Below are 22,408 nucleotides of genomic sequence, written 5' to 3' on the forward strand. Positions count from 1 at the left end.
AGTGCGGGTGAAATGTTGTTAGAGGCTCTGGTGTCTACAAGGACAAGGACCATGAGCATTGGGTCTTTAAATAGGCTTGTAGTAGATAGGTTTAAAGTCAAAGCTGGAGAGTACAAAATTTAGTACATAAAATTTGGTAAGAGTTTGAACACTGGGAGAAAGGTGTTGCTTGACCAATGGGACATTGATAATCTGTTGAAAGTGTTGGGCAATCAGATGTAATTACTTTGTATGTTGTGTTTGAGTGTGATGAATGGAAAAGTTCAATTTGGGCCCCATACTGATGAAATGAAAGAGTAGTTGTTTGTTTAGGTTCAAAGTACAACTGTTATTTTGTGTGTTTGGTGTAAGACTTCAACATTTAGGCAGCTTAAGTCCTATTTTGTAGTACAATTATGGCATGCATGCCTATTTTGCCAAGTTATGTTCTGTTTTGACTATTTATGTTGGTTTTGGCAATTATAGTCAAACTTTTGTTATTGTGTATCGATAAGTGTCATTTATGACACATTTTAGCCCTTCTTAGTAGTGTATTGGTAACTGTTATTTAGGGAGCCCCGGGCGTGGATTGGGTGAATTGGTGCTCATCTTTTGAAGTTGGAGAGGGATGGCCGCGCCCTTGGAGAGGGCTGGCCCCAGTCATCCGCGGGCGTGGCTGTCAAGGCCGCGGGCGCGGAACTGTGGTTAAATCGGAGTAATGACATTATAAGGTGAGTTAAGTCAGTGGAAAATGCAATTGGATAGTAATCGGTCCTATTTAGGTGAATTAGGGATAGTAATTAAAAACTTTTTTTTTAGGGGTAGTAATTCACAAACGGTTTTTGAGATAGTAAATTAACAAAATTTCCAAAAAAAAAAAAAAAACAAAACCCTCCGTTTTTCCCTATTTTGATATTTCCTCGATTTGAGGCTTCAGCCTTTCACTTATATTTTCCCTCATAATATCAAGCGTACTGCCGTACTTGAATTCCCCATTGAAGCGGCTTCTGAGCTTTCTCGCCTCCATTAAAGCGGCTTCTGAGGTAAGATGATTTTCCATATTCTAGGTCTTTTTTTTTCACACTATCGTTAATTTAATTGTCTGCATTGTCAATTAGGGTTCATGTGATTTTTTTAGCCTAATTTGATACTTTATTCAAATTAAACATGCTAATCTGTTGTATATTTCGACCCTAATCGAGCCCACGAACTGAACTAAAAATCTTATTGATTATTGTGCAAGCAGGGTGAAATTTGAGGCATCTCGAATTGAGCCTACTTAAATCCTATTGAGCTCGAGTCGATTGGGCTTGGCTCGTAATTATACTTCCCCTACTGAATCACTTTTAGGGCATGCTTGGATTGGGGGAGATGTATTAATAGGGTAATAAAAGTCAAACTAAGTAAAATGAAAGTGAAAATAGAGGAGGAGATAGTGATGTGTGATTGTAAGGAAAATTAGGTAGTGGTTGTGTAGTATGAGGTGAAGAAAGAGGAACTAGAGGTGAAGAAAGAGGAACTAATACCTAATTTTGGTGGTAATATTTACCTTAGGGGGAAGGTGGGTAATTATTACCCTCATTACGAGGGTAATAATTCCTCCATCTCTCTCTTTTCCTCATGGCACAATTACTTTATTTCATTTGTAAACATCATGCCTCCTACAACACCACCTCTAATTACTTATGTTTTTTCAAGTTTGACTTTTATTACCCCTTAATATATTACCCTCAATCCAAGCAAGATTTTAATGTTTTTATACGGGTATGGAAAAAGCTTTTGAATTTTTGAGGCAAATTTGTTGGATTTGTGTATTTGGCATATGGGTTAAAGTCTGAAATTGAAATAAAACAGTATTTTTGCCATTGAATACCACAAACCACAAATTCATTTCCATTCCCATTATTTATGACTTCGTTCCAAACAGGTCGTTAAGGTATATTGTAGCAAGTTGTTAGAAACCTTAGCATTTGATCATTGCGCGCTCACTCACTTTGCTGCCATGTATTAGCTTCTTTTGTTTCCAAGAGCTTCAGAGCGATATCTGAACTCTACAGCGACATGTATTTATGAACTCTCGAACTTTAGTTGTACCTGTTGTCTATACCTTTTGTATATTGTATTTTGGTTGTGTATGCTAGATTACTAGTTAAGAACAATTAGCTGGTTTGATTTATTTGTATAGCTGATGCAATTGTTGGTAGGCAAGGAGGGGGCTGAGAAATTGTCCTTCATAGTGTCAAAAAATGAGCTTGACTGCCCTTTCACTCTAGTGAATACACTTGTTGCATCAGAGACACCATTCTTAACCCCTCTTCTTTTCTCTGGATGAAATTTTAGCTCCTAAATGTTGTATGATGTATCATTATCTATTGCATTGCGATACTATGGTTTCTGTTTACCATTCTGCATTTAATACCTGTGGAATTTCAGGATAGTTGATTGATAATCTACTGCATACTGCCTATAGAAAATGCCTAAAAAGAAGTCTTCAAAGGTGTCCAATACTCCAAAAGAAGAACCTGATACTCAACTAGTTAAACTATCTGGTAACTCAAAAAAGGCCAACGAAAGTGATATGCCTAAAAAGAAGTCTTCAAAGGCCTCCAATGCTCCAAAAGAACTTGATGCTCAACAAGAAAAACCATCTGCTGGTTTAAAAAAGGCCGACGAAATTGATATTATCTTTGCAAGCCGAAAGAGGAAGAAGGCTGAGCAAGGAAAGGCTGAAAGAACTAGCAACACAAATGAAAAATCGAAGAAAATAAAGAAAAAGATGAAGAGAAGCCTAAAAGAAAATGAAGCTTTGAACCCTGACTCCAAGCCTAGAAGGAGAACAAATGACGGACTTGCTATTTACTCAGAAGAAGAGCTGAGACTTAACAGTCAAGACGGTGGTAACACTGGAGAATGCCCTTTTGATTGTTCTTGTTGCTTTTAAGATCATACTCCTAGGAATTTATTTATGGTTGTTATGCTCTTAGTAGAGATTTTTCAAACATGGCAGTGTGATCCACCTTTGCATTCTGCTTGTCAAACCCAGTAAAACTCATTTGACATCTGTACAGGCAATTTTGATGCAGTATTGTTTTGCATTTTTCCTGGCTTGGCTATTGATTCAAATGCAATTTTGAAATGCTTAATGAAGCCTCTACTGTTCCAAGATCTTTAAGGGATACATTGAAGACTAACAAACTTTGAATAGTCGTAGACTTGTAGTTCATGTTATTTTTGTAGCTCGGGTCAAGATGATGCCTATTAGTATCACACTCGCGAGTGTATCATGCACTTGTTAAATCTACACGACTACACTCTTGCTTATTGCTCATTATGAGCTCTTTTAGAAACAGTGATGTACAGTCCCTTGTGAATGTTATTAACCAGATATTCTTGAACTAAAATCAAGGTCGAGTTTTTTTTTACATTATTTTTTTTGGTATTTTTGAGAGGGATTGACCAAAAGTCCGAAATAATATGAAAACCTAGTATTCAAACAAAGGGCTTGTTCTCTTGTCGATAGCCTAGCCTCTGTCCGGCCGATCATTCCGCTGGCATCTCGCATTCATGCCCTCGTTTGACTGCCGCTCAAAGACCCTCCCAAAGATTGTTATTGAAACCGAAGTGAGCAAGGTTATGGCACTGTCTTATGGTCACCTAAGGCTCTCTACCAAAAGATTTGGTACCAGCAAGAGCATTGGATGGTGTCGAAAGGTCTCTTCAAACCCTTTGAAAGTTAATGGTTCACAAGTATGCTGTATGCAGCATATGAGGGATGTCCAAAGCTGGTTCGTAAACAAACGGCTTTGATTCACTAAGTTCAAATTAGCCCTTTGGAAACTTAACTGAAGGCTACAATTTACAGCCCCATAACATTTTCAAGCCTGCACCACAGTTAAACAGAATCGTGAAAAGATAAGTAGCACCTAGACTAGACCGTAAGTGACAACAAATACGAAACAATCTCGTACTCCAATACACAGAAGTCCAATACTCAAACACCCGAGGGTCACAGTCATGTGATCCTCCGTTCTCCTCCCAAGGAGTACTGGTTATTTTAAGACAGTATTCACTAAAAATCTTACTTCCATGAGTTTTAGTTGTTTGAACAAAGCCTCGTACTTTAGGTTATCTTCAATTATCGCCGCAGCACTGCCCGCCACCACCAATTCGAGGTAGCAACCCGCGAATTGCAGCAAAATCAACCCGCGATTCCGCGAATTGTGGTTGATGTGTGTTTGTGGGCTGGTGCTGGTCGCGACAGAACTGGCTGTGTAGAGGGTGATTGCGCGTCTTGGCGCCGGCGGGGATGGGGGGTGCGGTTGGTGATGGAGATGGTGGTCGTGGGTGAGATTTCGGGGGTTTTAGGGGTTCGTGATGGAGATGGTGGTTTTGGGGAACGGGACGCCTGGAAGGGGAGCTACCGGCGCGGGGGAGGGGTTCTGGCCGGCGCTTGGGTGGGGAAGATGATTCTGGCCGCCATGGCGGTGGTGGGGAAGGTGGTTCGTGGGTGGAGGCTGCCAGTTTTTTTTTAAGTTTTTTCTTTTTTTTTTTCAATTTTTGAAAGTTTTTTTTTTTTTTTTTTTTAAATTTTCAACCAATCAAATGGCGGCATGTGTTATTTTAATATATTATAACAGGTTAGTAACCAGTTAAGGATCAAAGAAAGCGAATAAACCTCTAAGTTGGGATTATTTAAAACGAATACGTGAAAGATGGAATTGTTTTTACCAATTTTTCCTTTATTTTATTAATGTGTGTTAATTTTATTTGTATCCAAAGACCATGTCGTGAGCAAGTGGAAGCTTCCACCAATAAGATGATCACCACCAAAACGATGTTGTCACCTGCTTCGGCAGATCGAATAAAAAGTAGCAGGCCATCATATTGGCTCTAAGGGCCTCCAACATCTTCGTCTTGGATGTAAATGAGTAATGATAGACTCAAAAAAAAAGTAATCATGGGCTGTGTTTAGTGACTCACTCAGTATAGGATAACTAGGTAATAAAAATAGAAGTTCCAAAGAGTTCAAAGAACTCAAAACATGATTCCACACAAAATTTGCCAACTTTAATTGCTACCATAAGATAAACAACACCCACCAAGTTTCAAACTTACAAAAGATTCAGAAATGTGAAAACATCAGCAGTCTCAACATAAGCTGCAGTATGTTTTCTTCAGTTCTTCACCTGAGTCCTACTCTTCTATAACCATTCGAGAACTATCTAAACACAGAACAACACTTCACTATGTCTTTAAAGCTATTGCTAATGTAAGTTTCCACCTTTTGCTGTTATGAGTCAATACCCGAACCCAAGCCTCTAAATTAGCTGCTTCTATCTATAAAAAAGTCACCGATGATTGTCAGAAATTACCGCACAATAACAGCCAGTAATTGCCAAAGGTTCGTTCTTGACTCGAATTGCTCCAATGTAAAAGACTTCCATATGAAAACTCCTAGTAAACCACCAAAAATACTATATAATGTTTTCTATGACATGTACAACAATTTTCCCTTGATTTTCTTTAGCAAAATGTGTCAATTGGCACCAAGGGAATTTTTGATCTTCTGGATAGTGCAGGACATAAGATCATTGACAGTATTGATGGATTCCACTGTGAGCTTTGCAGTAGGGAGGCTGTTAACCAGAATTTGGAATCCTAATGTCAATGCAGATGCACCTCCGCCACCAGAACCTCCTGCTCCATTGTCATTGGCCAATGTAAGCACATTTGGATGTATGGGTGCATCAGCAACTGCAAATCCTGAGGGCAGAAGAGACAGATAGTCAGAATCTCCGCCCCTCAGGACCGTCTCCATTGATGTTGAGTCCACCGGAGCATATACGATGAAAGAGCTCGTACGGTCTGTCCATGACTCCTGTAGTATCAGCATGTTGCTCTCCCTTGCTGGTGCAGCCTACAAAATTGTGAACGTATAAGTTTGTGAAAATCATCTGCCCTCATCACAATGTAAAAGGTTTATTAAACAAAAAAAAATTGGATGGGATTGAAAAAGAGAAGCTAGGAAAGGAAAGGAAGGGCTTGAGTTCATCCAGAAGTCTGCAGTACAGTTATTCTAGACTCAGGCTTTGATCATGTACTTTATGATCTAAGTCTGAGCTTTAAACTCTGGCTTGTTTTGTAACAAACAAGGTCACACGACATGATTTACACCAAAAGCTCATCAAATTACATATTCTTCTATGATTTTTTTTATACATAAGAAGGTGAAGTGTACCTCATTGAACTAGTTAATTGGTTTAGAGATAAATTTCAGGGAGTGCAGCTCAGCTCAAGCTTGAGCTTGTGCAATAAATTATCAAGCCAACCCTGGATATCAACTCTGTAGTTGTACCAAGCTCGAGCTTGAGAACTTCAAAGCAAGCCGAGCCTGACAGCTACTCAGCTCGGCTCAACTCTTGGCCAGCCATAGTCTCTTGAATAATAGATTGATTACAGCTAGATTTACTAGAGTTAGGATGCTTCCATTTCTGTTGGTAGTCAGTCTGTCTCTAAACTTGTGTGTCTTTGATACCCCCCCCCCTCTCTTTTCTTATTTTCTTATTTCCTTCTTTCAAGAGAAGTGAATCCCACCTTTGCCCTAGACCCCCCAACCTCAGTTAAAAAAAAAAAAAAAAACATTTTCCTAGAATCCAAAACATGCAATAATTTTGAATAACTTGTTAAAAAGCTTACACTCACAGGTGGACATAAGAGGGAAACACAATTATTCACGTCATGGCTCTTGGAAAGGCGAGCTACCACTTCCATCGGGCCACCATTGGCTAAGATGTCCCATTTTCCACGGAGTTTTTCATCCCGTAAGAATTCAAAGATGTGCTGCCTTGGTACTGGAATCCAAACGGAAGTTGAGGCACTAAGCACCACACCGGAGGGCTCACCGGGCTCGTCCACACTGACTCGGCTCATGACACAAACATCAGCACCCAATACTCCAACTTGCAGCTTCTCCCAGCGACAGGCAGAGGATGCACAGAGCCCTGAGGAGAAATTGTTGCTTATGCGCCTCATCAGCTTTAAGATGCTTCTTCTGCCCTCTTGGGTGATAACTCCTGCTATGCAATAGATTATTATAAATAAAATAAATTAATATTTGTTGTCATATTCTAATCATCTTTTGATATCACTAGTATAAGAAAGAAACCTGTAGTATCATTAGGAACTATTCTAGCGGACATGAAAATGGCAGCACAGTCACGTTCCCTCTGTAAGGTGGCTATCCACCTTTGAGAGCCAAAAGCCACTCCTGATCGCAGCAATGGTCTATACAGTTGGTGAATACTATTTTCATCATATTCCGTATGTTCAATCCACGTAACCTGTAATTCAATTGTTAGCCTGTTAACCATCCTGAGATCTTACCTAAGCACAAACTAACACTTGATGTTCAAGAACTATGCCAAGGTGGGAAGATTATTCAAATAGTTTTCACATCATAAGTTTTTTTTAAATAGAATGGAAATTATAATTTTATTCAAATATTTTGGACTGACGAACACACATGAGGCACATGAGAGAGAAGTCATAGAACTGTCTCTCCAATAACTAAATCGTCTAGTTACTGTCAAAAATCCCGGTTCAGGTCACGTAGTTCAGTGGGCTGCTATGCATACAGACTATCTTGCACATTACGTAAACATACTGAATACAGTTTAAACATGAAACGATATCTTTAAGCATTTAGCAAGCACATTAGGCGCTCTAGGAGAAATGCACAGAAATCAAAGGCAGGGCAGAGGAGGCAAACAAGGAACGAGATGCTTGCAGACAAATATTTAAAATAACAAAAGTTAGAGAGTTTGACAATTTAATCAGTGAGTTGTTTCCTCTCATTTCCCTTAAAGAAAATAAAAATGGAAGCTAAACAGAAGGACACAAAGTGCGCAGTCGCATTACATGGACCAAGACGGCATATTAAAACCCAAATCCAGTTCATCTCATTTCTTGGTAATACAATATTGGTTTAAATATAGGCTGCAATCAGAATAGAAACATCAAATACTTATATTATACCAACCAAAGATGTGGATTCCTAGGTTTTTCCCTCCACAAAGATCAAAAAGAACTTTTATCAAATTTTTCATAACCAAGAAGGGCTCTAACTAATATAAAAAAGGAGAGAGTTATCCCAACACCTGTCAAAATTGACACATACTCGACCATCCCAACCGATTCACGTGACCTAAACTCATTTGCAATTGAAATTAGCTGACCCGGTTTTGACCCGGCCTGATACAACTAATATTAATTTATTTGATGATAATATTTTTTTATAACAAATGATGACCTATCTTAAGATGAAAGCATACCAAACTTCATCTGAACAACTTGTTTGCCAACTCTATGACCTCACCCAAAACATAAAAAAAAGAATTGAGATAAATTAGTAAGTGAAGACAATAAGCAACCCTTGGCTTTGAAATTTGAAATCGCGGTATAAAATAAGAAAAGAAGCATCTACTCCTCCAAATAAACAAATGTAGATGCCGTACAACTTTAGAACCTTACAGCTACAGCAGCTTCTATCTCTCTCTCATTCAGAGAGATCGCGCACAATATGCCACCTTTAGTGAAATTAATAAAGAAAAAGAAATTTCATTACAGACAGGAAAAGGATTCGACATAATGATCCAAACATCATTACTAGTGCAAGCTTCTCATTCTGGTAGTTAATACTAAGATCATAATTATGTTTAAGAGGCTGCAGTTATACTACCGTTAATGACTATAAAATTTTATTCATAAATATACTTATTTGCTTAAGATTAAAGAATTATCAAGGAGAAGTAAATACCAAGGAATAACCATTGGCAACATTTTGAACAATGCAACCAGAAGGAAGTCTCCTCCACTTGATGGACGATCCTGAATACGATGGGTCTCGGATCATGTCAACAGAAACGTCAACCACGGCCCACATGCCTTCTGCATGCTGCTTGCAGTACCGCAATATCTTCTCATGACGGGAAGGCACAAAAGGTGAGGGAAACACTAACTCTGCGCTCATCTAGCATGAGATTTCATGACATTATCAGTCTATATTCAACAATTAGCTAGAATAGAAGATAGCCATATTCATGAAAAGCTTACCATCTGAAGTTCCCCATCACGAGTCCCACCAGCACCATGGTACAGGACCTCGACAGTTGCAGCTTTGCTAACCATGCATGGAAACATGTCTCGCCATTGCCTCTAAATCCATTTCAGAACATTAAATCATTGTGAAATTAAAGGTGACAAAAAGAGCATGGTACAAATATATAACCATTTATGAGAATATACCAAGAAATTTAAATAAATCAGTCATCAGCTTTAATTTACAATCCCTCCGTCTGCATGATTGTTACGTTGATAGTACAATTTAAAGATGATGATGCGACAATAAAGTCTAGACAGACATAGTTAAAAAAAAAAAAAAAGAAAAAAAAAAAAAAAAACAACCTTTAAGTAAAGACAGTACTATCTCAACTGCTTAAAAGTTCAAATTTGATTTCTGGGGGCAAGCATCTAAGCCAACATGTTTAGCCATATCTTATAATTAATCGTGACATAGATGCTGTGACACATTTATTAAACCAAAAGCATCCAAATAAAAGTAAAGGCACAAATGACACATTCTAAGCATTTAGCACAAGATTTCCAAGTTCATTGATCATGAATTCAACAAGGAAAAAAGTGGAGAACATTTTCATTTCCATGCAAGAAACATGAAATCAACAAAAGTTAAAGAGTCCTTACAGGAATCATCATTGTTTCCACAAGCTCCAAGCTAGTGATGAATATTGAACTTGTCTCCCTTGAAGCATCGGTAATGAAGCCACAAGGTTTCATTCCGGTAAAACTGGAGAATTTCTTGACATATTCCTCTTGATTCAGCAGTTCCTTACCATCATCCAAGCCTTTAAACCACAGAGGACTATCAGTCTGAGCCATGGCAAGCAATTCATCCATAGCAGCCATTGCAGCCTGCATGAATATCGACTTCTCATACTCGGTGCTGACAGAACCATTCATAGATACTATCATGGTAGAATTGCTCGAAAGTCCATTTTCGAGGTTAAGTCCCATGGGTAATGAGGACGATGAGCTCATTAGGCCACCTAGCCCTCCTCTCCCCATGGATAGCTCCAAGTTTGAGCTTGAAGTGGGGATTCCAATTGGACCAACCAAATCAGTTATCGGTTTGCCAATGAACCTCTCAGCAACAGCACAAACCCGGGCAAGATCATCCTTCAAACGAGCATTCTCAACCCTCAAATGGTGATTAGTAATGGATACATCCCCTAGCATAGTCGGACCTCCACAAGCTTGACACAATGGATTTCTCAAAGCATCCTTCATTGCAATGTTCTCAACTCGAAGTTTATCATATTCGGCCTTAAGGACTAGATTTTCATTTCTTTCGATTTGTGTCTGTTCATACCAATAGTTTATACCATAATCAATAAAACTAATTCAAAATTTCACACCATTAGTATATACTCCATGATTCATGAAAATCATATACAAAATATTGAATACATAATTACCTTCATCTGCGTTCGACGATTCTGAAACCAAAACTTAACTTGCCTGCTCTCCAATCCAAGCCTCTTTCCAACTTCAAGCCTTTGTTTTTCATCTGGGTGAGCACAGTTCTTAAAGAAACTGCACACCCAATTAAAGAATCAGCAAAGATATTAGCAGTTTTAAAGATTAATTACACCCCCAATAATCATCAAGACTTAGCATCAATAACAACAACATTAACCAACCATTGTTAGACAGCAAATTATAAGGAAAAAAAACACCATGAAACATTAATTACAAAACACCCAAAAACTTAAAAATTTAAAAATCATAAATTTACTCAAACCCGCCACTCGAAAGGCAAATTCTTGTATGAGACGGTCTCACAATTATATCGAGTATTATAAAAAACAATAAATAAAAGAACTTACTTCTCAAGTTCTTGAATTTGTTGAGGAGTGTGCCTATGATATCTCTTTCTCCTTCCTTTAGGTTTAACTTGAGAAGGTCCCTCAAGTTCAGGTTCAGGGTCAAGCTTAGGAACATCCCCAACTGAGAGACTTTCATAGTTGTCACTTCCAGAATTTTCCTTGTTAATACTGCTATTATTATTATTATTATTATTATTATTATTATTATTATTATTATTGATAATGTTTTCTCCAACCATTATCATGTTGTTTGGGTCATACTGATCCCCATAAAATCCCATTTCATCAAGCCTCTCCATTTTACCCTGCAAATCCCCAAAACACATTATATAAGTCAATTTTATATATTCAATTTATCCAAAAAAATAAAAGCAACAAAAATAATTGAACATGTAAAAGGAGTTACACTTTTACTAATGCTATAATTAAGGGTCATGAACTCATGATAAAATAAAATTCAACTCATTTTGTATATACCCATTTGCATGTTTTTCTTTAGCATTTGGATATTTCAAAAGAAAAAGAAAATAGTACTCACTCTGTCTTTAAAAGTTCACCTGTTTGAACGTACGTCCATATAAGAAGAACTCTCCGTCGAAACAGGAAGAACTTTTAAGGAGTTTGTACAAATGTAAAGTCAAAAACAATTTAAAGATTCAAGTACAATCAAAATCATAGCAATACATGATAATGACCCCATAAGATCAGATCCCCTGAAAATGACCAAATAGATTCTCCAAAAGGTATACGAAGTATAAATTTTTTTTTTGGTAAAGATAATAAAAATAATTAAATAAAACTCAAAACTTTATTTGGTTTACAGAGATAAAAGGTTTTATTATTTTTTTTTTTGGGTAAATAAACTTTAATTAGGATTTGCAACAATATGAAATACCTCAGAAAATACTCAGTACCATTTCAAAGTATTACAACTTCCTCACTTTGCTAGTTGCTACACCTCCAATAACACCAAAAAAAAAAAAAAAAATTAAAAAAAAATTAGAGAAACTATATTTGGAGTGTGTTTTTTCTGGATTTTTCTCCTTAATTTTCCCAGAAAAGGGGTAAAAAAATGGAGCCAAACAACACCCAGAAAAGAAAGAAAGAAGGTGAAGAGACTCAGTTTTCTAGAGAGAGAAAACAGTGATAAGTGTTTTTGAGTGTCAATTGTCAAAGATTCGTGGACCCTTTTTATCTCCCTATTGCATGTGGAGACCCAAACAAAAATTTTATAAAAAAGAAATTATTTTTTAATTATAAAAAAAACTATAACTAAAATAAATCAAATTTATGATAACTCGGACTCTTCATTTTACTTTAAATATTCGGGTGTTAAATCCTCGACATTTAAATCACTTTTTTAAAATGAGTACCCGAGTAGTAATAAAAGGAGCAGAAGGAAATTGAAATGAATGAATAAAAAAAGAGTTTGCTTAGCATAATAGTAGCTGACTCACTTACAAATTTCAATGGTGATGATTTCCTTTGGTCAAAGAAATCAATATTAGAAAAATGATCAAACTTTTTTTTTTTTTTCTCTCTCTTTTTTTTAATCTTTTATGGGATCAGTGCTCTGTTTCCTACACAATTATCTATGGCTTCTTTGCATTGCTCTGCTTCTTCTGTCTCACTCTCTTTGCTTTGTTTTTATAACAAGAAATAATTCGACAAAAATGAAAAATTTGGACAGTAAGAAAGTCAGCGGAAGAGAGAGAAAACTAGGCCGTTTCATCTTTGACAAATGAAAATTATTGGGTCCCACTCCCCCTTCTCCCGGCCCCTGAATTCATGCTTCTCATCTTACCCCCTACCCCCTCCTCATGCTTATATGCAAGCGTTTGCGTTTCACTCTCCCGTTCATTAAACGGTAATAAATGACGATAATGAATATTATTACTCAAAAAAAAAATAAGTATAAGTGCTAATCATAGTAATTAAGATTGTACATAGCTCGTAATGGTTTAATGAATGGTTCGCGTAAATATTTATTAGGGAGTATGTGTAATTTTATGTATTTTTTGATTTTATGTCATTGTTTATTAATTGTTATTATCCTTATCTCAATTGAGCTACATTAACAAATTAATGGGAGTGAAAATGATTCGCGTAAATACTTATTAGGAAGTATGTCGTAATTTTATGTATTTTTTGGTTTTATATCATCGTTTATTGATTTTATTATCCTTATCTCAGCTGAGCTACATTACAAATCATATGCTTCAGAGATGTGAGTGAATAATTGGAGATGAATGAGAAGAATAATTAGAGTAATAGAGTTAATTAGGAAATACATAAGCAAATTTGGAAGAAAATAATAATCTAGATTAAGAAAAAGGATGAAATAATGGATTAATGTTTAGTGTAAGCTACCAAAGGTTGTTACACCACTAACGTGTTGAAGTAGAAACTCGTGCTTTTCTTATTGTTTCTGTTGCTTGTTACGGATTATAGTCAAAATTTTATCACTTTTTGCAACTTATTTTGGCTTCAACCTAAAAAAAAATAAAGATGAGAAATTAATTTTTGCATCATTTAGATGTTTTCCTGTTTGAAAATGCTCCTATGTCAATTGTGATTGTGCCAAGTCTCGTGTGATAGCCCCCCTTTTCAATGACTTTCGAAAAAAAATTGTTATAAAAGTAGAATTTAAAAAATATTTGACCATGTTTTAGGGAGTAAATAATATGTGAGAAGTTTATAGAAACTTATTTACTTGGCTCAAGAGGAAAATAAGAAGCGTATATGTAATGCGATTCATATTTAATTCTAATCATACGAAACAATTAAGGTTTTTCTTTCACAATTCAAAAAAAAAAAAGTTTTTCTTGCGGAAGGTTTTCCACACTGTGTGCTAATGTCTTTCACTTAATAGCAATATAATCTTTTCAGATTTCATAGAATTTGTTATATATATTCGGGTATACCATACACCCAACTAATCCAAGGTTAGTATTTGCTCTTCATTTGATGATTAAATAAAAAATAATCATCAAAATGAGAACAAAATACCCATGGATATACGATACACACGGATGTATATAACAAGCTCCCAAAAAAAAAAAAAAAAAAAAATATTGCCAAGAAAAAGGACATAAACAAAATTAACATTGTACGAGTAATATGCTAAGTATAATGGAATATAAGTATATAATTATAGCAATTAATTTACTATGTAATTGTGACAACTGACAAATAGTGATATGTGTGAGATTACATAGGTGCGCCATTTGATCACAATTGGAAAAAAAAAAAATCTTGCGTGCGTGTGTGTAATGAACATGTTTGCGATAGATGAGCGTGTTCAAATATAATGTACTGGTCCGATGACTTTTTTTTTTTTTTTTTTTAAATCCAGATTCCTAAAATTTAGCTATGGTATTTCTTTCCGTAACTACTTTATCATTCCGTTTTGCATCCTTTTTTTGAAAATTTAAATGATCAGTAATAAGGTTTTAACGAACATTTTAAACTTTAGGTATTCAATTATAAAGGAACAAATCCCAAAATTATAAAGGAACAATAGTTGATTGGAATGGTTTCAAGATGTGGAGTATAAAGTTCCTCGTTAATATCGCTTTGGGTCAATGACTAAAATTGACCGTCGACAAAATGTTAAGATTTAGGTGACCTTTTGAAGTTGCCTTTTCCATTACAATTTTAATTTTTTCGGCATAAACCCTACTTTTTTTTTTCGTTTAAAATGTATACCACATTATTGGTGCTTATGTGCGAGATATATACCTTACTATTTTGTTTCAACCAACATATGAAGCATCACATATACGGGTAACTTATTTCCTTTAAAGGACATCATGAGATTAAATTTTAATTACCACTGTTTATATGTACATTAATTGATATTATGTCAATATATATGTTGCACTTTTCATTTATTATATATTTATATGCCTATATGTGAGCACTTTTCCCTACTTATTTGTCGTTTTAGTTTGCTTTTATTTGTTATTTGAACACATGTTATTATGCTTTTTTTGAAGGTTATAATGCATGAAAACGAATCATTTTTTCGAGATCTAATGATAAAATTAGAGTGATGGTGATGGATGCATTATGGGGTCATAACGAATCATTTTAGAGACATTAGATATTTTCAACCAACCAAGTGGCCTCTCAGGATTTCATGGGATTCATGAGACACACCTTGTCCTTTAAACTTTATGAGTTCGGGAAAATTAAAAATTATCCCAAATTAAAGGGTGTCACAATTTTGAATCTTTTTAATTTTTCTTTTTTCCAAAAGTAAATTGGATGAGAGGGGTGTCTAAGTGTCTTACACGGTCATAAAAATTGATTTGAAATCATAACAAACTTTGTTATTAGGTCACAAAAGTCTCAATAGTTTAGTTTAATGATATAACTATTTCAGAAATATGTTGTAATTGTAGTCAAGTGTTGCAAAAGATGGTTCTATGCAAACACCATCTAAAGATGTTAGGGTTCCGTTAAGTTGTCAATAATCTTTCTTTGGGGTATCACAACTTTTTTGCTACGATAGATGTTGGTTGCTTAATTATAGTGGTGTGCACCAACCATTGTTGATGTTGGCTGTTTATAAATGAAGCACTGAAGCCTATGTAATACGTCCCCATAAAGTAAAAAAGAATTAAGGATCCAAAACATGAACCTCATAGTTGTTAAGAAAATCATTCTTGATTGAAGAGTATCCCTTCCCCTCCATTCCAAATTTCCCATTTTTATTCCCTCGTGTAATCTTATACAAATACATAAATAAATAACACGAGTAATAATAATAATTATACTTTTATCCACCTTTTTAACTTCTTTGGGTTTGGTATCTCAATTTCTAGCCATAATTCCATCATCAAAACCTTATATACATTCACAAATTGGGTCAAATGTCCTATATATAAATTCACAAATCTCGTAAGAAAGAAAGAAAAGGGCCTATAAATGGGCCACAAATCCACAGAAATCAAGCAGTTATCTACTGTAAAAGCTGCACTAAAACACGTTTATCAGTGACCCAACTAATAATCAAGCAGTTAATAAAACCGACTAATACACACTACTCCCTTTAAACTTCCTCCCACTTCATCACCAACATTAAAAAACCACACTTACAATCAAACTTACAGTTTCCTAATTTTAGAGAGAGAAAGACATGGAAAGTGAAGAGGATGTTGAGAAAAGAGGAGCAATGGATAATGGGATAGTAAAGATATCTCATATGTGGGATGATTCTGATGTTCAATGGAAAACTTGGTTAATCCCATTTTTTGTAGGGATTAATGTTATCATTTTCCTAGTTACTTTGTTCATTAATAATTGTCCTTCTCATGGTGGTGGCCGCGGTTGCGTAGCGAGGTTCCTTGGAAGGCTTTCATTTGAACCACTTCATTACAACCCTCTCCTTGGTCCTGGCCCTCATGCGTACGTAACTTAATTAAAAAAAATATTTTCATCAATTCCTTGCTAATTTTGGTTAGTGTTAATGTTTTGTACATGTATTTGTCGCGATCTAGTTAGTGTTAATAAGGTAGTGTACATATATTTGTCGCGATCTTGTGTTAGGAATATTAGGAAATATTATCATATCATTGTCATTATTATCATATATTTAGTTTCCTAGTTTATAGGTTGTGTTATCTTAAGTTAATATCTTGAATATCTTTTGATATGTTTTAGGGAACTATGTAATCTATATATATGATTGAATGAATGAATGAATGAATGAATGAGGGTGGGCTTTAAAAGCCCTACTTTGACATCATGTCATTTGTTGGTATGTAGTGAGGTTGTTGTTATTGTATGATTTTATTTTTGGTGGTTACATAAATCTTATTGGTATTCATTTTATGTATGCATAAAGAATAATGAAAATGGGAGCTATAAATTGGTCAGTGATAGTGGAACATCATCAACGATGGAGGCTCATCACATCTATATGGCTACACAGCGGCCTTATTCACATTCTTTTTAACATGTTGACCCTACTTTTCATTGGCATTCGCCTCGAACAACAATTTGGATTCTGTAAGTACTCCTTTCTTAATATTATTTCCTCGTTTCTAAATAATTATAATACTGTAGTCATTATTATAGGTCTTACTTTTATCTATTTGTTGGTTGGAATTTGTAAATTTTTACAGTAAGGATTGGGATAATCTACCTAGTAGCAGGAATTGGAGGAAACATAACTTCATGTCTGCTTTACCCAAATCATATTTCTGTTGGTCCAACTAGTGCTTTACTTGGGCTTATTGGAGCTATGTATTCCGAACTCATTACAAATTGGACCCTTTACTCCAATAAGGTAAGTATATTATGTATATTGATGATATCATTTAATCTTAATTTTGCAATTTTAGTTTATTTTTATATTTTTCTGACCTTATTTTATTCTTGTTATGCATGTTATCTTAGGGTATGGCAGTGTGTACTATATCGTTAATGTTTGTGATCAACTTACTTCTAACGGTAGTTCCTCATCCACACAACGGTGGTCCTCTTGGTGGGTTCGCAGTAGGGTTCCTTCTTGGCTTTATGTTGCTGCCTCGCCCTCATATTGGGTGGTTCACTAGGCGTTTCCCTTCTGATCTTAGTTCTAAGACTAAGTTCAAGCCCTACCAGTACGTGTTAGGGATCACGTCTCTTGTTTTGCTCGTCATAGGGTAAGCATGCATGATCAAATACTTCCCTAATTTCTAGTTTTACAACAAATTAGCTCATTAATATGGTACTAATTACGGCTAATTTTGATTTCTAGGTACATAATTGGATTGGTAATGCTAATCCATAACTAAGGCGCTACTTTATGGTGGTGATGATGTTGGCATGTATCACCAAGGGGAATGCTTAACATGTATTCATGTGTTAGATTTTGATTTAATTACATAAAATGTTAAAATATTTTTATTAATCTATTTGTGATTTGTAAGATGATAGTTACGGGTTTGTAAACTTTGAGAAGTTGCATACTTTGTCTCAATTTCATTCTGGGCCCTTTATAGTGTTAACAAAGTGGTTGTTTGGTTAACATAAAAAACATATTTTGTTTGGAATTTGATGCTTTATGTTGGGCCTATGTGCACCCTTATTTAGAGGCCCAACTATATGAAGTCCATTAGAGCTCGTGTTATAATCCAAATTATTTAATGATTTTCAAACCCATTACCTTTCTTGGCTGTAGAGATATACATTGGGCCGGTCCAAGCTGAATCTGGGCTGGTCTAGATATTGGGTTGGGTTAGGTGACACAAGCCAGTCTGGGTCGCGGGTTGGATTAGGTTGATCATGAGTTGGCATGGGATAATTTGACTTGTGAATGGGTTAGACCAATGAATATACGGATTCGGATGGATCAAATTATTTCAAACTATTCAACATAAACACCCATGTTGAAATAGTACATTAAAATGAACTACTACGTATTAATGATGACTTAAAATTTTAATCTATCATCACAAGTTGATCACAATATAAGTATATTCAAAAAAACACTAATAGTAAGAAAGACTCACTCAACTTTCATGAAATAACACAATACTTTCATTGTTCACCAAACTTAAAAACCCTACAAAAGTTAACCAAGCCAGTTCATCAACTATTTTAGAAGCAAAACAAATACTCCGCCATTAAAATAACTCTTGCTCAATATTCGTTACAAAAAAAATGGTGGATTATCCAAGCTTAAGGTTAACCACCATGTTTGGATTATGGTTAGTAATATTAGTATCAAATGCCATGTGGCATAAGGTGGGGGCCGATGTCGACTGTACAACGGTGACTCAGCTTTTGAACACGTGTTCGGTATTCATTAGCTACGGGTCGCCGGACCCACTTCCCGGGTCGTCGTGTTGTGATGCGGTTGTGGGCCTGAGTAATTTGGGGGACACGCTTGAAAACAGGAGGTCCTTATGTAAGTGTATGATGGGCCTAATTGCAGCTTATAGTCCAGATGCTACTTCCATTGCTACTTTGCCGGGCTTTTGTGGAGTTTCTTTGGGCTTTGTCATTGAGCCCACCATTGATTGCACTAAGTATGCTCTCTCTCTCTCTCTCCCTCTCTCAAACGTAATGTAATCAACTAATTATACACATAAAAAGCTTAGATTCTTAGGCGTAAAATACTACGAGTACATACGTATCATATATGCGCATAAATTGTAGCTCTTGCATACAACTAGGTTTATCGTGCTTCTTTCTTCAAAAAAAATAAAATAAAATGGTTTATCATGCTTCTATATATTGAAATATTATGTTACTTAAATTATATAAAAGTCACCTTATATAAAGTTGACTGTTATGTAATTTGAAACTACTAAACTTATGTTCAAACGGACTTCTAAATTAGCGTTGTCTTTTTTTAGGACTTAAAAGTCTCTTGTCTAGTCTGATCTCTTGGTTTGATTGAATCTTGATTGAATTTTTAGGATAAATGCCTCACACTTTGAAATGGAACAAATGTTGGTTATGGTAATACTTTATTGGTAATTATGTAACAAAATTTGATATTTTTTTTAATTTTTTTTTAAAGTAACATGATTTGATTTTTTTTAAAAAATACATCTTATTACTTGAAATGTCTATACATGAATTATAACGCATGTGTGATTATGTATCTAAAGACTGCTATTTCCATGCTATGCAGCATCCTGTGACTCAAGATGTGAAGACTTGGATGTAGCCTTGGTACCAATAAAGAGCTTTATGAGGCTTACTTACTCACATGTACAATCTTCATCTCACTAACCCCTATTCAAGATAGTATTTCCTTGATGTTTGAAAATAAAATAGTTTTAAAGAGTATGTGCATATGAATAACGGAACTACACGAATCCACATACAAACTTATTCTCGTTTATCATTTTTTCCCTTACATTAGAAGAGTTACATATACATTTTTCAAATAAACAATAGCAGTTAAATAACAAACAACCTCTGTTTGAAATATACAAAGAGATAATATGTATACATGACTAATAAGTTAATCTTAGACGGTCACCAAAAATCTCTCATTCAAAATATGTTACAATTACTCTATAGTCCATAGTCCACAATATGGAGTTAAAAAACAGGTGTAATTGTAAAAACTTTTATTTTTACCCTTTAAAGAGTAAAAGATGTGTAATTGTTGGGTTGGAGAGAAAGTAAAAAAAAAGTGGGCCCAAAATGCAAAAAGCTGCAAGTATATTTCAAGTGGTGGGCTGATTGAGTGTGAGGGGCATAATTGGGTTCAGGTTTCGAGTTGTAGCCGTGTGACTCTTTTATTTGTACCACCCATTTGTACGGGAATTAGAGGATTACCAACCAACGACATCTTTTGTTTCTTTGCGATTTGCCTCACATCTTTATACTCTAGTACTCTATTCCTTCCCTTAAATCACGATTTACGACTATTAATTTGTTATTATACGTGTCTAGCTAATTAAATTTTGGAGTTTCAATTAAATTAAGTATAAGACAAGTACCAAGGTTAATTAAATGATATTACTCCCTTCATTCATAAATCAGTGTGATTGGTTTTTTGGTATGTGTTAATGTCGTAAACTACGATCATAGGTCTACATTAGAACTATTAATAAACTAATGTATGTAGTTGACTCTTTGATAATGTATTTGACGGTTTTTGTATCTTTGTAACTTTACTCAAAGAGTATATCCATAACATTATTAGTTAATCGGATATTTATGTTACCATTTTTAATTATTTGTTGTGATATATAATGAGCTAAATAATCTTATAATACTATCAAATAGAGTATCGACATAGTTACATATACACCTTTTTCGTCGTAGATTCCTTACTTGGATTTTTTCACACCTTCCGGTCCCATAATTTGCCAAACATTCCTAGACGATGAAAGTGCCATTACACCCCACTCGCGTCGCGTACCCTAGTTTCTTTCATCACCCCTATATGGCGTCTAAAACTTATTAATACATACATACACGTTGAGAGAATTCACATGCCAAAACTATGCATTAATAGCTTCCCTACATGAAACTCTAGTAAATTCCTTATTTCCTTGTGTAACGCCAAAACTTTGATAGACAAAAAAAGAGGTGGACACGCACAAAAGAGTAAAGAAAAATCCTTAATATTCATAATTTCATACATCCGTGACAAAATAATATTCGTCCAAATGTAAATTAGTGAAATTCCTTTTTGTACCATATTTTAGAAGCTAGTTATTTAATTTTCTAAGGGAGCCAAAATAATAAAATGGATTTTTGTGGGTATCCAACGTCTAGATTTTTTGTTTATTTGCTGCGTTTTTTTTGCCATTAAAGACGGTGCAAATCTTTTTCATGTGTGGTATGCCCAAATTAGGACAGATTTTGGAGACATTTGTAGGACAAATTTTGCCCACCAAATATAACGCCAAGAAATATTATTATACAGAATTTGCTCTAAAAAAAAAATGAAGATATTTCAGGTAGTCCGTGATACTGCAGTGATAGATTCAGTCTACATTGAGAATGTTTGTCTTGTTGAAAAGTTGGGATTTGACGTGATGAAATAACGTAGGCTGCTAATCAAGCACTTAGTACTAGCTTATGGTCTCATAAAGTCATAATCGGTGATTCGATTAAAGTTAATGCTAATTATATAGTCGGGTAATCATGTTAGATTGGATTTGTAAGTATATATGTTGTCATATCGTGCTAATTAACTTATATATTGCATGCGATAAAGGTATACTAGTAATTCTACTCGATACAACAGATATTGTAATACTGTAATCAATGACACTTTGAGCTCCGTTTAATAATATTTCTCCTTTTTCCGTAAAAAAAAAAAAAATTAAAAATGGGGGAGTGTATCAAATTAATTGTATTGCAATGATTGGAGAAGCTATTCGAATAAAATTGGTAATATAACTATAGCTTTTCATATTTGTAGAAACTTAAGGCAACATTCTAGGATTCCAAAAGTATTTTGATTAAATGTGTGCGCCTAAATATGAAGGTGCGAGCCATCCAAAAAGAGAACTCTAGTCTTGCCTCTAATAGCAAGCGGTTTGATCAATGGGAAATTAAAGAATAGGGCAAGATTTTGCCATAAAAACGAAGGCCAGGCCATAGCTAAAATAGCAACCTCGAGTACAAATGAAATGCATACAAAAAAATTAAATAAGTATGCAATATATTTTTTCATTTTTATAGGAGAAGGCCGGTTCTATCGGACAAATGGACAATAGTTGGAAAACTAGCCAGCTATTAACTACAGAGTAGCATCCTATTTCATGCAACAACTCTTATGCATGTATTATATGTCAGTATGTTTGATCTTGTATGGCTGTGTATAATACTATGTAAGAAATTAAAAAGTATGTATTTACAGGCCACAAATTTTATCGTAATTACCAATGTAGGAGTACAACACTCGTTAACATACCAGCACGACATAATGTGACATACCACCGTGACATAATGTGACAAGGTTCATTGGAAAACATTTACAACATCGTAAGATGAAAAGG

General features: G+C 35.0%; 4 protein-coding genes across 5 annotated transcripts; 3 read left to right on the forward strand and 1 right to left on the reverse strand.

Moving 5' to 3' along the window:
• Positions 1 to 726: 726 nt before the first annotated feature.
• On the forward strand, positions 727 to 3,074 carry LOC110697090 (uncharacterized protein C6G9.01c-like). Of its 2 annotated transcripts, none has more exons than XM_021874433.1 (2): positions 727 to 1,022; positions 2,450 to 3,074. In XM_021874433.1, exon 2 carries the CDS (start codon positions 2,453 to 2,455, stop codon positions 2,918 to 2,920), a length of 468 nt encoding a protein of 155 aa, XP_021730125.1. In that variant the 5' UTR covers positions 727 to 1,022; positions 2,450 to 2,452; the 3' UTR covers positions 2,921 to 3,074. The 2 variants fall into 2 exon arrangements, with proteins under 2 accessions (XP_021730125.1, XP_021730124.1); XM_021874432.1 differs by having other exon boundaries at positions 732 to 1,022; positions 2,413 to 3,074.
• A 1,400-nt stretch (positions 3,075 to 4,474) lies between these two features.
• LOC110697089 (homeobox-leucine zipper protein ROC5-like) lies at positions 4,475 to 12,243 on the reverse strand. Its single transcript, XM_021874431.1, has 9 exons — positions 11,836 to 12,243; positions 10,941 to 11,245; positions 10,530 to 10,647; positions 9,739 to 10,413; positions 9,091 to 9,192; positions 8,795 to 9,007; positions 7,145 to 7,319; positions 6,682 to 7,052; positions 4,475 to 5,896 (listed from the first exon to the last, which is right to left on the reverse strand). The coding sequence occupies exons 2-9, from the start codon at positions 11,237 to 11,239 to the stop codon at positions 5,516 to 5,518; spliced, it is 2,334 nt and encodes a 777-aa protein (XP_021730123.1). The 5' UTR covers positions 11,240 to 11,245; positions 11,836 to 12,243; the 3' UTR covers positions 4,475 to 5,515.
• A 3,564-nt stretch (positions 12,244 to 15,807) lies between these two features.
• On the forward strand, positions 15,808 to 17,597 carry LOC110697350 (RHOMBOID-like protein 3). Its single transcript, XM_021874733.1, has 4 exons — positions 15,808 to 16,352; positions 16,792 to 16,955; positions 17,072 to 17,239; positions 17,356 to 17,597. The coding sequence occupies exons 1-4, from the start codon at positions 16,084 to 16,086 to the stop codon at positions 17,595 to 17,597; spliced, it is 843 nt and encodes a 280-aa protein (XP_021730425.1). The 5' UTR covers positions 15,808 to 16,083.
• An 872-nt stretch (positions 17,598 to 18,469) lies between these two features.
• LOC110697409 (putative non-specific lipid-transfer protein 14) lies at positions 18,470 to 20,520 on the forward strand. The gene is made up of 2 exons (XM_021874787.1): positions 18,470 to 18,961; positions 19,573 to 20,520. The coding sequence occupies exons 1-2, from the start codon at positions 18,594 to 18,596 to the stop codon at positions 19,580 to 19,582; spliced, it is 378 nt and encodes a 125-aa protein (XP_021730479.1). The 5' UTR covers positions 18,470 to 18,593; the 3' UTR covers positions 19,583 to 20,520.
• The last annotated feature ends 1,888 nt before the right edge of the window (positions 20,521 to 22,408 follow it).

This window comes from Chenopodium quinoa, unplaced genomic scaffold (assembly GCF_001683475.1).
Source record: "Chenopodium quinoa cultivar QQ74 unplaced genomic scaffold, ASM168347v1, whole genome shotgun sequence".
Classification (NCBI taxonomy): Eukaryota; Viridiplantae; Streptophyta; class Magnoliopsida; order Caryophyllales; family Amaranthaceae; genus Chenopodium; species Chenopodium quinoa.